This window comes from Rhagoletis pomonella, unplaced genomic scaffold, assembly GCF_013731165.1.
Source record: "Rhagoletis pomonella isolate Grant_MI unplaced genomic scaffold, Rhpom_1.0 Rhpom_scaffold_00007, whole genome shotgun sequence".
Taxonomy (NCBI): Eukaryota; Metazoa; Arthropoda; class Insecta; order Diptera; family Tephritidae; genus Rhagoletis; species Rhagoletis pomonella.
Window position 1 is genome coordinate 54,254,442 of NW_023458561.1, and position 16,091 is coordinate 54,270,532.

The window sequence follows — 16,091 nt, forward strand, 5'->3', positions numbered from 1 at the left end:
TCAAATTGATTTAGGTCACGTAAATACTAATGGCCTTATTCATAAAAAATATAGTAGGTTTAAAGAGCTTTATAAAGTGACGTTTTCATACATTTTTCAGTTTATAAACGTTTTTTAAAGCTACTTTATTTTTTATGAATAAGGCCATTATATTTTTCCGAAATATTAGGCGTGTATTTTTTATACGCGTGCGTATCTGCACTTAAAATTTGCAAGGAGCTGTGAGCGACAAACTTTTGGTGTGCTTATGAATAGTTGCCGATAAAATCAAAATTACTTTTTTTTTTTTAAATGGAAATGGTCGATGCTTATTTTTTTACACATTAAGCGTAGATGTATATGCGTGTAATACAAAATGCGCCTATTGTGGCAGAAGTATCAAAATATAAAAGGGCAATTCACCTAAATGCGTAAATGCACCGTAACCATGTATATTTCGTAAACCTACTTAATTTTGTATGGGAATCGGGTTATTTACGAGGTTACGAGTCATTTATGTGTATCCATGAATACTCAAAATAAATTCTATAATTCCGACGAAAAAAGAGTATAATTTTTTTGTATGGATAGTGCTGCACCCTAATATACATACATACATTTGTATATTGTATATTATTTAAATAAGAACATATATCTTCAGAAAACTGGACCTTTAATAAAAATTCTCTCTTTTCCTCCACCATCTTTCCAGGACGACGGCGGCATTGAATTCTTCAACACCATTGTCCTGCAGCCACATCTGAAACTCATTACCGATGCGGGTCGTGGCTATCATGTGCGTTGTTCGTACAAGAGCCGTGATGCGGCGACCAGTGCGCCAAATAAGAAGCATACACAACGCCGCAAAGCTAACAGTGGCAAGCATGCGCAAAAACCACAAGCATATCGTAGCGCTGAAACGGTGGCGGCGGCCGCTGCAGTGGGGGCGAGTGGTGATCGCCGCGATTATGGACGCTCATTGGATAAATATCGTGCCACTGGCGATGAATTCGATCAGGAAGATGTACTCGACGACGGCGGCAGCGAATATAGTTTGGACGAGGGCAATGATGAGAGCTTGAATGAGATACCAATGCCCGGCTGCCATATGAAAATTTACAATTCAGAGCATAAAATTGCTGACGATGTGAAAATTGGCGATCCGCTGACGATTGTCATCAGTATTGACAAACAGGAGCTATACGGACTGCATGTGACCGATTGCATTGTGCGTGACGGTTTGGGTTGGGGCGAGCAACGGCTATTGAGCGAAGATGGGTGAGTGAGAGATGAAGGAGGAGGAGTATAGTGCATATATATATATATATTCAAGAAACTGATAATACTGAGGATCTTGTGCATATAGATTTTAGAAGGGAAGATGATTCAATAGGAAAGAAATAAAGAGCAGATTAGGCAGAAAGAAAAAAAAAACACAGAAGCCAATAAGAACTTTTAACTCAATTGAACTCTTTTTGAAAAAGCAGTGAATATATTATCCATATTTTTCTTGTCACTATTTTACGATTTTTGGACCATTTTTCCCTTAATCTTGCAAGCTCCACAAATCACTTTTATACCTTTCTCAAGTAAATCTATTGAGAATTTTGCCACACTCTTTAGAAATGCATTTAAAAATATGAATTTAATCACCAATTATTGAGCCGAAATCTATATATTCATACGCTAATATAAATTTCGTCCACTTTGGTTTGGCGATTGTACCGAAGCGATTGTTAAAAACCAAGAACACCATTGGAAAGCGATTTTTTTGTAGAGTTTGTAGAGGAGAGTGTTTATGATTTTAAAATTTGTTAAAAATTACGGCCAAAATCGTCTTTTAAAAATTTCCGTATTGTTGTTGTTGCAACCCGCTCAATTTGAGTCGTTTTCGCATTTTGTTTTACTTCGTATTTGAAATTAAACTTTGTACTAAAGATAATTGTGATGCTGAAGAAATAAATGTTAAAAACCATTAGGACCAAAAAGTGAAGTTGAAGACAAAGACGAAAATGAAAACAATGAGAAGTACATAAGAATTGGGGTAATCGAAATAAATGCGGAAGTTATCGAATCATCGAAGTTTGTAGATATCGAATTTTATCGAGCTATTCATTTTTATTGTGTTATCGCAACGTATCGAATTGTTCAAATTGATAAATTTTTATTGAGTTGTCCACATTTACGGATGGTTTTTAAGCGATAAAAATGGAAATGGGTATCGAATTTGGTTAAGTTAATGAACTTTATCAAGTTATCGCTATTTAGCGAATTATCATTATCTATTTATAGACTAACGAAACTTATCGAGTTATCGTAATGCATCGATTTCTTTCAACTTATCGAGTTATCGATATTTTTAGACCCACTTGAATTTGTCGATTTATCGAATCGAAGTTTTTGGAATTTTCAAAATATATAAGTTAACGAAATTTCAAGGTTATATAAATTTTTGGAGTTATCACTGCTTACCGAATTTTTTCGGTTCATCAGAGTGTAACGAGGTATCGAAATTAGTCGATAGCTTTCGAGAGATATGGCGCTATCAGAATTAACCGAGTTGTCGAAATTTATGGAGGTATACGAAGTTTATCGATTTATCGATTTATATCGATGTATACATTTTTGATTTATCGGGCCCTTGAAATGCACACTCATCGTGTTAGTGTATTTTAAATTCATTGAATTATTTATATGCAGCAAATTATCGACATTTATCGGCAAACTGGAATGCATCGATTCAATTCCAAGTCCTGCCAAAGTCGAAACGAGAAAAAAATTTTGGAAAAAACTAAACGGGAACAGAAGTTTAAGAAACTTTCTCACTCACGAACGACTTAAGACCCAAAACTTTCCTTGCACAGAAAATGAAAAAAAGTTCCATAAATGGGCAGTTCACCCTAAAGATAAATGATCTGAAAGTTGAAATGATCCAGATTTCCTCTGGCTCTCACTGAAACGATGTTTCATTCCAATACGCAGACGTCCTTCTCATTCTTAACTTTCAATTCTCAAAACTTGTTCTTGTTTTGTTCTCTAGCAGAACGTTCCCCAGACTTTTATTCTTATTTGAGCTTGAAAACGTTCTCGACGCTTTTGTTCTCATCAGACACACGCCAGAAAGTTTCGTTCTCATTCTGTTGTTCTTGAGAACATTCCCGAGTGTTTTGTTCACATTTTGTTCTTTACGGAACCATTACCGAACCTTTAGTACTAATTTTGTTCTCGTTAAAATCGCTCAATACTTTTTCCCCACTTGGTTCTTTTATGAGAACGTTCTTGACTTTATATTTTGTTCTCATGCAGAACTGAACCAAGACTGGAACGCGTCTCTGAATATTATAAGTACAGTTTTTCAGTTACAAAGAAATGTATGCCCACATTTTTTAAGACCAGAAATGTATTTGCAATTTTTAATTGAAAGACAATTGGGATAACAGCCTAATAAGTATTAAACATTTGTTAGGTTATATTTAATAACAAAAGTACACTTGTCGAAAAAAACTGTCCAAATTAAAGTTGTCAACTATTCCTTTCTTAGAACCTGAAAGCTTTTAAGCTTCAATAACATTATTTCGTTCTTTCTTTCTTCCCCCTCTATCACACAGTTGTCCTATGGATAACGAGATTATGGGCCAATTCAACTATAGCAGCGATCATTTGGCGGCCAATGTTACCTTCCCGGCACACAAGTTCCCCTACACCACATCCGTTTATTATCAGTGCAATGTGCATTTGTGCGCTTTGCAGGATCCCGAGTGCCAATTGGTGGGTATATGTACATATTAACATTGTCGATCAATTTTTCATTTTGCATACATAATTAATTTGCACTTGTTGTTTCAAATGCTGCTTACTTATTTATTTATTTATTTATTTTTAGCCTCCAGCGTGCAGCGGCAAACGACCCAAACGACAAACTAACAACGATAATAAAGACGAAGACGGCCAACCGGCCACCATCGAAGTCTACTCCGGTCTGTATGTGAACGAAAATGTTGATGTGTCCGAGAGCGATGATGATACAGTGCTCAAGGAGCGTGTAAGTACATAAATAAATGAATTAATTGAATATTCTTGAAATTCATGTAAAATTCAAAACTTATTTATTTTGCTTTTGTTGTTGCTGTTCTTGTTGTTGTTTGCTTGCAGACACTCGAGGATGCGTTATGCGTTTCGCAGCGCACCTTTGCCATTGCCATAGCAATTGCCGGTCTCATATTGATGTTGGCCGTCGTTGCCGCCGTATTATGCATTATGGCCCGAAGGAGCACGAAGAGTGTGTCGAATTCGGGCAGCTCCATCTACAGTGGTCCCTACACGAATACGGCGTTCTCGCATAGCAGCTAAATGGAATGAACACACACACACACAAACACACAATACAACAAAGATGTGAACACAAAGTGAAGATACACATTCTCGATTAAAAAGATACTTCTTTTATATTTTTCCTTTTTTTTGCGGACTTCAATTTTTTTTTTAATTTTGGTTTCACACACAACAACACACACACACACACACACATACACATGAACACTCAAAGTGTTTTAAAGCAAAAGAAAAAAATAAAAAATGATTTAGGCGGAATTTTGAGAAATTTCTTGTACACTGCCGCTGCAAATAAGCGCAGTTCGTAGTAGTCATTGTGTTTAGTTGTTAAGGTCACAAATATCAATGAGCAACAAATAAGTGAAAATAATTAAAAGCAATAGTTTTTTGTATAAAATATGTTAAGGGCAGAGCATCAGCAAGAAGAAAAATAAGCAATAGCCCAAGAAGCTACATCTAGCCTCTCCTACGCAATTTCGCTACTCGCATCTGCTGCTTTTTTTTTGCTCTGACCCAAACTTGAGCTGCCCATAAATATGCAATTAATTAAATAATTAAAATAATTAATGTATCAACTTTAAGTTTATAAGTAAGCCACGACACACGCTTCCTTTAGAGAGTCTTTATACCCTATACCATATACACTCACGCACACATACATGCATACTTACAGTCAGTATATGTAGATAGCGCAGATATTATTGGGCAATAATGAAATAAAAACCAAAAACAAAAACCAGATGTGAATTAATAAAAAATAATAATTTTAAAATAGTATGAAAAATATTTGCCCTCTAATATCGCAAAGGTGCAACGCCTAAAAGTATGCCACTTGTCATAGCGCATGCTTGCAGGCAACTCCTTTGTTCAGCTAATACTCGTACTAAGTAGTTGAAGAAATTTAATCGTAAAATTTGAGAATATTTTTGGTGGTGGTCAATTTGCAACATTTAAGTGTGTAAGTTTAAACGCTTGGTTGGCGCGCTGCAACAAAACAGAAAAGTGGGGCAAAGCCCTAGAAATACTATAATTTATTCTTGTTTTTTTTTTTATAAGAATTTTGTACGAACAACGAATGCGCTCAACCTGCTCAGGTGATACTATTAACTATTAAATCTAATATACATACATATATTTAAATAATTAACCTTATTTCCTTATGACGATGTGAAATTGTTTGTGCGTATTGGAGAACCAAAGTTTATCCATTGCTATTTAAAATAAAATTTAATTTTTGCACTACCAGTTTAATGTGAGCAAACAAAAACTACATAAATAAATAAATAAATAAAATTTGAAAGAGGCGAATAATTAAACGAAAAATAATTAATATTGTGTTTAAACTACGTACCATCTTGTCATTATAACTAAAACTTTATTATTTTAACTACTTACTTACTTAAACTAAACTGTCAAATCAAATTTAAACAAAACTAATTTATTTGTTAAAAATTTAAGTCTAAAATGTATGTGTTTATAGAATTGAAAATTGTAAAGTGTGTCGTTATGGCGTGAAAATAAAAATTTAAAAAACTTACTTATAAAATATGTGAAAGTAATAAAGGCCCTTAAAATAAACCGTCCAGTAAAATATTTTCCTTAATTTTATTGGGTGGATTAGAAAACTTGAAAGTCTACTTCTTCCTAGGTCAAACTCGCGCCAAAAAAAATCTAATAAAATGTGGTTTACCAAAATAATGGAAGGTGCAGAGGCATCAATCCTAAATTTTAATCAGGGACCCAGAACAAAAGGTAAGATCGAAACTAAATGTCGTTCTCGTGGTTTTTTTCCCAAAATTGCTTAAAAACCCAAACCGAAATGAGAACAAAACCTTCGGAAGTGTTTTCACAGGAACTAAAGTGAGAACATAGCTCTCGAGAACGTTCTCAACGGGAATTATATAGTAATAAAACTTTGTGGAATGTTCCCGAACAAAAAGTGAACGATACTTTCGAGAATAAAAGCCGCCGGATTGTTCTGCCAAAGAACAAAATGGGAGCAAAATTCTGAAGAACTTTTTCTTCAATAACAATTTGGAGATTAAAGTCTCAAGAACTTTCTTAAAGAGGACAAATCTTCTCTGAACCATTCGCGAAGAATGGAAGCGAGATCAAAATTTGTCTTAGAGCGGTCCACTATGTCGGGTGAAATGTTTGAATTATTAAAATTTATCAAAAAATAACTGAGATGTAAATGTGCAAATTAACGGTTCTGGCAACTGTCTTTCAACTGACCACAGTCTTTGGAAAGACAAAAGCCTTTCGTAAGCCAATTGTTAATTCTGGTAAATATCTTAAAAGCACTTTACTGTCTTTCAAAAGACTAATCGAAAGATCTGCTAACGAGGAGGTCCTAGCGCTATGCTTAGTTTGCGCTTAGTTTTTATGCATACGGCCCATTGTACATGGTAGTCTTCTACATATTTATTTATCTAAGTACTTACAATTAAATCCAAGCCAGTATTGTAGTTACATATGTGCATATATAACTTCGATTGCATCATATTAGATATTACATACTCAATGACTGCACCTAACTGAGGAGAGATGCCGTCTACATTTCCACATAGACAACTGAGTGGCAGGAAGAATAGCCAATTTGCTCTAAATGAGTGACATGCATGCAACATGATTTGTGCTGAGGATACAATTAATTTGTACAGCTGGTCTTGCAACGAACCGCATGCATTATTCAAAATAATTTTAAGTGAAATGTGGTCAGAACAAGTTTTTGCTTGCTTACTCTTTCTTTTAGTAGGCATTAATCTGAATAAAACTGCTTGTACACGCAAATCGCATTTGGATCACTTAAAATTTAGCCTCGTGCGCACTTGCCAACGCTCTACAATGCCTGCAATTGCCTATGAGAATGTAGTTAATCTTGAAGATTGTGTGCGTGCGGCGAAGTCGGCACGCGGTCTAGCTTTGAATTTTGGCACAAGTGCAAGAGGCAAATATGAAGTATTTGAAATACTACTTACTGAACAACAGCTAGAGCAAAGTACAAAATACAACTTTTATGTGAATCAGTACTAAAATATTAAAACTAAATTTATCCTCGCAGTAACACGTCCGAATGAAAGTCGCTATAGTGAAAATCGTCTGAGTGTTTGGCAGCGGCCGCAGGAGCATTTCAATTGTCACATACTCGCATGTCCGGAGAACAATACAATGCGCAATCTGGTGAATGACAGTCGTTATGACTATTATAGTTTGTATGGCGAGCCAGTGGGTGAGTGGGCGATAAGTTATGGCTTCGTTGATTAGTAATAAAAAAAAAAAACTGCAATTCACTCCCTATTAGCATCTCTCAACTATTCCTGCGTTCCTCAAGTGGGCTTATTTCAACTACAAGTAGCACCTGCTAATTTTCACAATGCCACACAAAATTGCCGCAATACTGCAATTGTTGGTGGCGTGGCCAACTTGGCGCACGTTGCCTCGGCAGCTCGGACAAATGCTTTCGCAGAACTTCTACGAGTATACAATGAAAATGCACGACAAATGCATGCACGACAACACATATTGGCTTACGTTGGCCTGCACTTCAACCGAACGTACAATAGCCAGCCTATTGAGTACATTAATATGGAAGAGGAACCCCTACGCTGCTTTCAGTTTGCGGCTTGGGCGCCGGGACATCCACGTACTAGGTAGTAATTTCTGAAATATGTGCTTTTGAAACTTGTATAACTACATATTTAGATTACCTTTAGCAGCAACCAGTTTGCCAATGTAAGCTGCATTGCTGTAACTCTTCAACGCACTTGGATGACAGTGGACTGTGAACGGGAGCTTCCTTTTATTTGCGAGATATACACTTCGAGGGGTGTCTTAAACGAAACTTCAATAACAGCAGGCACATGTGGGCACACACAGACATGAAACACAATATTAATTTTATTAAACACTTTTATTAACACTATTGGACTAGCATATGTATAAAAATTTATTTTCACTCAAAGCCAAGGCACATTTTATTTGCCTTGCTAGAAGCATAAAATAACCGCGAAACTATTCTACATTTCCTGTCGGATGTATTGTTGTAATTTATAAGTGTGGAACTAGTTACCGCTAGGTGTCGCCCGTCAACTAATTAAGCTGTCAAATATTTAACAACGGTTGGCAACGCGCCTTAAACAGCTGTTCTGCGATTTGGAATTGTCATTCATTCCTTTTTCGATTTGCATTGCACCGCGTGTATTTGCTGCGCAACGCAATCGCTTTGATTTTTTAATTTCTCACGTGAAAAAATATAATTTTCACATCAAAATGAGTTTGTACAACTTTAAGAAGATTATGGTTGTCCCTCCGGCAAAGGTACGTACCGAAAAAGTGCTTCGCTTTCAACAAAAACCAACGAGGGAATTGGTGTTCGCGCCGTGCCTTTGGAACCCACTGGACATAACCTCATTCCACGTCGCTTTTTTTTGTGTTTACAAACACTTTAAATTAATTATTTACTAATATCGACAATTTGTTTACATTAACAATGGCAGGACTTCATTGATATAATGTTGTCGAAGACCCAACGAAAGACTCCCACTGTTGTGCACAAGGGCTACAAGATTTCGCGTATTCGTGCCTTCTACACACGCAAAGTCAAATATACACAACAGAACTTTCATGACCGTCTGTCACAGATAATACAGGACTTCCCGAAACTGGACGATGTGCATCCCTTCTATGCTGATTTGATGAATGTGCTGTACGATAAGGACCATTACAAATTAGCTTTAGGTCAACTCAATACTGCCAGACATCTCATCGACAAGTAAGTTATTCTACAAATGCTTTTAAAGACATGACTAAATTGTAATTTCTTTACTTAAAACTACAGTGTCGCTAAGGACTATGTGCGTTTATTGAAATATGGCGATTCGCTTTATCGCTGTAAACAGCTGAAGAAAGCAGCTCTGGGTCGTATGGCAACCATTTTAAAGAAGCAAGCAAGCAATCTTACATATTTGGAGCAAGTGCGTCAACATCTGTCGCGTTTACCCACAATTGATCCCTATTCGCGGACGATAATAATTTGCGGTTTCCCTAATGTAGGCAAGTCTTCGTTCATCAATAAAATTACGCGTGCCGATGTAGAAGTGCAGCCTTATGCTTTCACCACCAAATCGTTGTATGTTGGGCACACAGACTACAAATATTTGCGCTGGCAGGTGAGTTAAATTATTCAATTAGTTTGGTAAAAGCATAAAAATATTTTCGGATTTCCTTTAAGCAAAAAGTGGAAAATTAGAAAATTAAAAATTTTATGAGAAATTTCATAGTTCAATTACTGGGTAAGAAAAGTTCTGAAACTTGATTTGATACATTTTAGTTAATGGAAATGCACTTTTTTATAAATTATTATTTTATTAGCAAGACAGTCGGTTATAAATTTTTAAACGTGTTTTAATTTGTAGGTTATTGATACACCCGGTATATTGGATCATCCATTAGAGGAACGCAATGTCATAGAAATGCAAGCCATTACAGCACTAGCCCACTTGCGTGCCTGTGTTTTGTACTTTATGGATATTTCCGAGCAGTGCGGGCATTCCCTAGAAGAACAAGTGCAACTCTTCGAAAGCATTAAACCTCTATTCACAAATAAGCCACTGATATTGGCGATCAACAAAATCGACATTCTTGGTCTTGAAGATTTGTCAGAAGAACGTCGCGCTATTATTACCAAATTGCAAGAGGATAAGAGTGTGCCGGTCATGTTCACATCTACCGTAAATGAAGAAGGCGTAATGGAAGTAAAAATGGAAGCCTGCGAGCGTCTGCTCTCGTTCCGTGTTGATCAAAAGATGCGCACAAAAAAAGTAGATAATATCCTAAATCGTCTGCATGTAGCAATGCCCACGCCGCGTGATGAAAAAGATCGTGCGCCATGTATACCCGAGCAAGCACTGGTTCGTCTTGAAAAGAACGCGGAAAGAGCTGAGCGTAAACGTAAACTTGAAAAAGAAATCGAAGAGGAAATGGGTGATGACTATATTTTGGATCTACAGAAGAACTACAGCGAAATACCCGAAGAGGAACGCTACGACGTTATACCCGAATTTTGGGATGGCCACAATATTGCCGACTATATTGACCCAGACATCTTCTCGAAATTGGAAGAACTTGAACTCGCAGAGGGTATTCGTGAAGAAGGCGGTGTTTATGCTCCACCTGATATGACCATGGATGAGACACTGAAGGAAATTCGTGAAATTGCGAAACAAATTCGCGGCAAACGCTTCCAGTTGCGCGACGACCGCCGCTTGGCTTCCAAAAAGAATAAGCCGGCGATGCCACGTCACAAGCAGCCGAAGGTGCGTGATCGTTCGGTGGCTAAATTACGTGAAACAATGCAGAACCTTGGTGTCGACATGTCTGGTACCGAAAATGCTAACTTTACTAAATCGGTTGTCGATCTCCGCCGCAGTGTTGTGGCAGTTGGTACGAAGGAGTTAAAGAAACCATTGCTAGACAAAGAATCTTCGGCTATAGTGAAAAAGACCGGGCAGCCACTGAAACGGGCGCCATCTCGAGACACATTGGGCGTTAAGAATGTGGCGATGAAGAAGAAGGCCCAACTGATGGCGAAACGAGACATTGCTAAGAAGGTGACACGACTGGGATTGAAGGGCGAAGCCGATCGTTTCATCGGTACGAAGATGCCCAAGCATTTGTACTCTGGCAAACGTGGTACGGGTAAAACGGACAGGCGTTAAGCGTTTACTCAGAGTAATTGGGCGGGCAATATGTAGACAGCATAAGCTTTTATTTTGAATTATATGCATATGTAAAACACAAGAAATATGATTCTACATTGAATATTGAAACCATCTATTGTATTTAATTAATAAATATGTAAATTTGAAATACCAAATATGTATGTTCGTAGATTTCACAACAAACGAGATTGTTTAGTTTAGGCTGTCTTCAGAACTGCGAATACTTGATAAGCGGTGCTCAGGACCTGCAACCAAAATATGAACAGTCCTTAAAGATTATAGTTATGCTGAAAGGCGTTTGATAAGCTTACTTACCTGTTTTAGTGTATTTAGCGAGACGTCTGCTATACCAGCTACATTTAAAGCAATGGGCTTATGTGTGCGAAGCATCATTATCAGGGCCAATCGCTTGTATGCCGGTGAGCCAACAGTCCAATCGTGAGCGTAAACCACATCAAACACACGTGAGCTCTACCAACAACAGAAATACATTTAATGCAATATAGTTAAAAGCGTAAACGAACCCAGCACTTACGCTCTCTATCAGTTTGTCGCCATAATAACAAGTGATAACCACTTGTTTCATTTCATAACCAAGCAGGAGTAGCACTTTCGCTCCGAAAACGAAGGATACATCGCCCAATAGCTGATAGGCACTAAAGCATAGTATAAATGATGAAGAGGCCAAACTGAAAATGATTGATGGTGCGAATATGTCGTTCACATCTTGTGCTAGCCTAGACAGTAACAGAGATAAAATAAATCTATACACTGCACTAACCATCACTCACAGCAAAATTGTTTGATGGTATTCGATGATCGCTTTCAAAGCGCGCATGCTGCCTTTTTCAGCTGGTTGCAGTTCGAGTATACGCTGAGCTAACATATCCAAGTGCAATAATAGTTGTGCAACCGAGTTAAAGAGGCATAAATCAGAGCTTAATATAACTATGGCGGCACAAACACATGCAAAACATTGAAGTGAGATATAAAATAGGTAAGCCAACAGCGATTCCTCCACTGACAGAGGATACCAAAACTTTGCAGGCATGCGGTACGTGTACGCACCGGTAGAAAATAAATCGTAGAAAGATTGCGCAATAGGAAAAAGTAAATATACAATCAATATATATACAAAGAAAGTGTGGAGGAAGGATTTAACGCGCGCGTAAATACGCAAGTAGCGACCAAGTTTATAGTGACGCTCCACAGCTACGCTAGGGTAAATACGCTCCAATTCGCAGTAATTTTTCAGTAGCAGTCCACGATTGTAGATCAGAGAGAATATCTTTCCGATAGCAACATTTGTATAATTCAGAAGCCCAATAGCTTCAATTCTTTCGGAAAAGGTAAGTTCCGGTGTAAACAAATAAACGAATTGATGTAGAAACATTAGAATGATAGACACCACTGTTACAACTCTAGCGCACTTGATACTTAACATTTCCGGTGGCTGCAGGCATATGCCGATAAATTTGAAATATTTCACCGGTAATGCAGTGAAGCAAATGAAATTTGATTTTCGCTGTATGGCGTTCATTGCAAAAGAGTAAGTTTAAAAAAAAAACGGTATCGAGCCTAAAAAAAATACTGTACTGAAAAGGTGGGAAATGTGGCTTTTATAGCAGTCTTGCAAGGAAGAGGAAGTTATGTAACACACACACACACACACCTTTAGTGGCTTATTTTTAAGATAGTGCAATTACGGTTTTTTACTCCCGTTTTAAAAATACCGTTAAACCCTAATTATGTCCACAGGTGAAGAATTTTTTTCTCCCACGTAATCGACAATCTATAACCGCAAAAAATTCAATGCCCCCTTGTTTCTCTCATATTAAATACGCACCTCTTACAAATAATGCACTGCTGAAAATACGTTTATACATTTATATAATTCAGCCCTCTCATATCTCCGCCATTTTATAATTTTATCGGTGTTTTTATAAACTTCATATCTGCACCAGAAAAAAGTTTACTATTTGACCTATTTTTTCGACCATCACAGTGGTACAAAACTGGAATTTACTGTTCAAAAAAGTCTAGCATTTTAGACAATTTAATTAATTTTGAAATTTTCTTAAAGTAATAAATTTACGAGCATTTTTTTCTTCAGACTTGCAAACTGATTTAAGAAATTTTGATACAAGAAAAGTTTTATACGATTTATTGGTTTTTCTTGAGAGCTCTTAAAAGTTTAACTGTGAATGAAAACATTGTCCTAAAAATATGCAATGCATACTCACATATTTTCGGTATTCGAAATATAAAAAAAAAAAATCAGGTAATCGTGAAGAATCACCATCTCCACCGAAAACCAGAAATCGAGGAAAATTAACATTAAACTCTTTTTTTTAACATTTTTATTACTTTTGAAAGTTGAGCGCATTTTGTGTTTATAGAACTTTATACCAAACAAGTAATTTTCAAATTACGGGACGACCCTTGAGCTACCATCTTTCCGATAAAAAAAAAGAGTTATTGAAATCGTGGTCCAAAGCTATGTAGTCGCATACATAAAAAAGGAAAAAAATATTCCGACGAATTGATAACCTCCCCCCCTTCTTTGAAGTCGGTTAAAAATGTTAGAGTTCTTTGTTAATTTTATGTAAATAAAGTGCAATTTATGAAACTTCAAAAAGTTTATTTATTTATTACATAATGTACATAAAACTTGCATAAATGTACTTTAAAGATCATATTATCTGAAGCGAATTTTCAGAAGTAAACCCCTCCCAAAATTTATTCCTGGGTGCGCCCCTGATTCAAGTATAAAAATTTAATAATCAAAAAATTCAATTTTTTTTCTCAGAAATACCACTGTTCGGCGCCGTAATGAAGAGCTTAAATGTGTGTTATAGCTGTGAACCACATTTCATGAAATGATTAAGTGAAGTAAACAAACGCACAAACGTACTAAATATTGCAAAATTTTATATAGAAAAAACTAAAAAGAAGAAAAAAAATAAACAAAAAACTTTTTAATAAACCACTTTCTTTAAATGAAAAAATATTTTTACTTTTCATACCGATTCAAGCCTATAACATATAAATCTCATCAATTGTTTATAATAACTTTTGCTAAAATTCTAGAATCAAAACTTATCAAGAAAATTCTATGGATATAGGAGAAATTATTTGTTTACTTTTTAGTTCATTTATACAAATGTGGTATATATGATTTATATTATGTAACATTTATTTACAACAACAGGAGAATTAATTTTCTTCAAAATTGCTACTTTCTCAGCACTTTGCACACAAAATTTATTTATACTAATATAAGAAATAAAAATTAAAAAATCGAGCTCAACTCAATCTGTTCTAAGTTTTATACGCGATCATTAAATTAACTGAATTAAAATTAAATCGGTGAAAAATGAAGACTCTGGATTCTTTTGAATATTAAATTCCAGTTTGACACCACTGTGCTTCGGGGGAAGTGTAACCCCTTGAAGGTTTTTGAAAAATTATACTCGTACATACATTCATATGCTTACATGTAAGTCTGCACTTTTTGTTGCTTCTCCTAACACCCAATTAACTATGTAGTTGTATGTCAATAACAACCCGCCCTAACAACCGGTTTGCTTTATCAATTTAGCTGTGTTTTGCAAAAAAAAAATATAAATACTTAATTTAAACAACTTTTCTTTGAATTTGGTTTGAAATAAAAACTTGCATAAGAAATGTCAAAAGCCACAACAATCAAAGAAGCTCTGAAACGTTGGGAGGAACGTGAACAGCAAAGTGCCGTTGAGTCAAAAGTAATCGAGTTACAATTTCAATGGCCACCAGTTGAGAAAATGGACAATACGCTTAGCACTTTGATCAACTGTGAGTAAGTTGAGTACAAAAAAAACATACATATGTATGTATCGCAAAACGAATGATACACATTAATCAATTTTACAGACGTCTCAGCTTGTCCACGAATATGATAGAGAAGATTTTCGGTTTGAATGGCATGAAAAATTTGCGTGTGCTCTCGCTGTCGCGAAATTATATTAAAAATGTCTCAGGACTGGTGAGTTGTTTTCGTTGAAATTTTATTTATACTTTTTTTAAATTAACTATTTCTTCATTTTATCTCAGGAGGCAGTCGGCGATACGCTCATCGAATTATGGCTTAGTTACAATTTGATCGAGAAGCTGAAGGGTCTCTCAGTCTTAAAAGCTCTTAAAGTGCTTTATATAAGCAATAATTTAATCAAAGATTGGAGTGAGCTCAGCCGTTTACAAGAGTTGGAAACCCTCGAGGACCTGGTGGTGGTAGGCAATCCTATATCCGAAGGCATGGATGAGACAACATGGCGCGCAGAATGTATAAAACGTTTGCCCACAATTCGGAAATTGGATGGCGAACCGGTGGTGTTGAACGAGGAGCCAACTTTGTAAATTAAATAGTTACATCTAAATATGTTTAAAATCATACTGAGCTGGATGTTAGAATTTTTTAAAAGTACGTTCGAATTTACGAAAGAAAAAAAATTTCCAGTAGTTATTTGCACATAGGGAAATTTCACCTACTTTGTCGAAATTAGATAGAAAAGGGAAGCGAATGAAGGAATCCCCTTCTGTCATCGAACAAGCAGCGTCTAGGCACCCATATTACTGTTGACAGTATCATTTCAAAACAAGTAAGGGATTTCGTTTTTTAGGAATCAGCATTAATACCGATAAAACTGTAGGGAAAATGTTAAGTTTTGAGATGGCACAACAAAAAAAAATGCTGAAATACGTAAACTTAATTTGAGTCGTCGATTACGGATCTGTTTTTCCGTTTTCCAGATCAGGTCATTTCCCAAGATATCTTCATTTTTATGAAAAAAAAATTAAGAAGGAAAAAATTTAAAAACTCACACTTTTTTGTAATTTTTTCTTATTTGTGTAAAAGCCATTTATTTTGCCAAAAAAATTAAGCCACTAATGATGAAAATCGGTGGCTAAAGAAACCACTTTTGTATAGTGAAATGAAAATGTAATAATTTTTAGTATGAAATAAGTTGAAGCAGGAAATAATGTTACCCATACGCCATATCGTACATGGCCGTACTCGAA

The 16,091-nt window shown here is 36.0% G+C and overlaps 5 protein-coding genes across 5 annotated transcripts in view; 4 read left to right on the plus strand and 1 right to left on the minus strand.

Annotated features, from left to right (window-relative positions):
- LOC118743092 overlaps nucleotides 1-5,350 on the plus strand; it is a gene marked incomplete in the record, with an annotated part of 113,928 nt that extends 108,578 nt beyond the window's left edge. The window contains 4 exon segments of the mRNA XM_036475591.1: nucleotides 692-1,257; nucleotides 3,588-3,747; nucleotides 3,863-4,021; nucleotides 4,132-5,350. Of these exon segments, the coding sequence (XP_036331484.1) occupies nucleotides 692-1,257; nucleotides 3,588-3,747; nucleotides 3,863-4,021; nucleotides 4,132-4,329 (1,083 nt within the window).
- Nucleotides 5,351-6,565: 1,215 nt separating this feature from the next.
- On the plus strand, nucleotides 6,566-8,145 carry LOC118743095. The gene is made up of 3 exons (XM_036475595.1): nucleotides 6,566-7,312; nucleotides 7,376-7,543; nucleotides 7,616-8,145. The coding sequence occupies exons 1-3, from the start codon at nucleotides 6,940-6,942 to the stop codon at nucleotides 7,966-7,968; spliced, it is 894 nt and encodes a 297-aa protein (XP_036331488.1). The 5' UTR covers nucleotides 6,566-6,939; the 3' UTR covers nucleotides 7,969-8,145.
- Nucleotides 8,146-8,477: 332 nt separating this feature from the next.
- Nucleotides 8,478-11,188, plus strand: LOC118743093 (nucleolar GTP-binding protein 1). Its single transcript, XM_036475593.1, has 4 exons — nucleotides 8,478-8,631; nucleotides 8,811-9,085; nucleotides 9,152-9,482; nucleotides 9,729-11,188. The coding sequence occupies exons 1-4, from the start codon at nucleotides 8,584-8,586 to the stop codon at nucleotides 11,028-11,030; spliced, it is 1,956 nt and encodes a 651-aa protein (XP_036331486.1). The 5' UTR covers nucleotides 8,478-8,583; the 3' UTR covers nucleotides 11,031-11,188.
- Nucleotides 11,143-12,592, minus strand: LOC118743094 (odorant receptor 85b-like). Its single transcript, XM_036475594.1, has 4 exons — nucleotides 11,825-12,592; nucleotides 11,569-11,770; nucleotides 11,349-11,504; nucleotides 11,143-11,278 (listed from the first exon to the last, which is right to left on the minus strand). Exons 1-4 carry the CDS (start codon nucleotides 12,571-12,573, stop codon nucleotides 11,231-11,233), a joined length of 1,155 nt encoding a protein of 384 aa, XP_036331487.1. The 5' UTR covers nucleotides 12,574-12,592; the 3' UTR covers nucleotides 11,143-11,230.
- A 1,822-nt stretch (nucleotides 12,593-14,414) lies between these two features.
- LOC118744020 (dynein light chain 1, axonemal) lies at nucleotides 14,415-15,833 on the plus strand. The gene is made up of 3 exons (XM_036476779.1): nucleotides 14,415-14,871; nucleotides 14,946-15,057; nucleotides 15,126-15,833. The coding sequence occupies exons 1-3, from the start codon at nucleotides 14,720-14,722 to the stop codon at nucleotides 15,426-15,428; spliced, it is 567 nt and encodes a 188-aa protein (XP_036332672.1). The 5' UTR covers nucleotides 14,415-14,719; the 3' UTR covers nucleotides 15,429-15,833.
- Nucleotides 15,834-16,091: the final 258 nt, after the last annotated feature.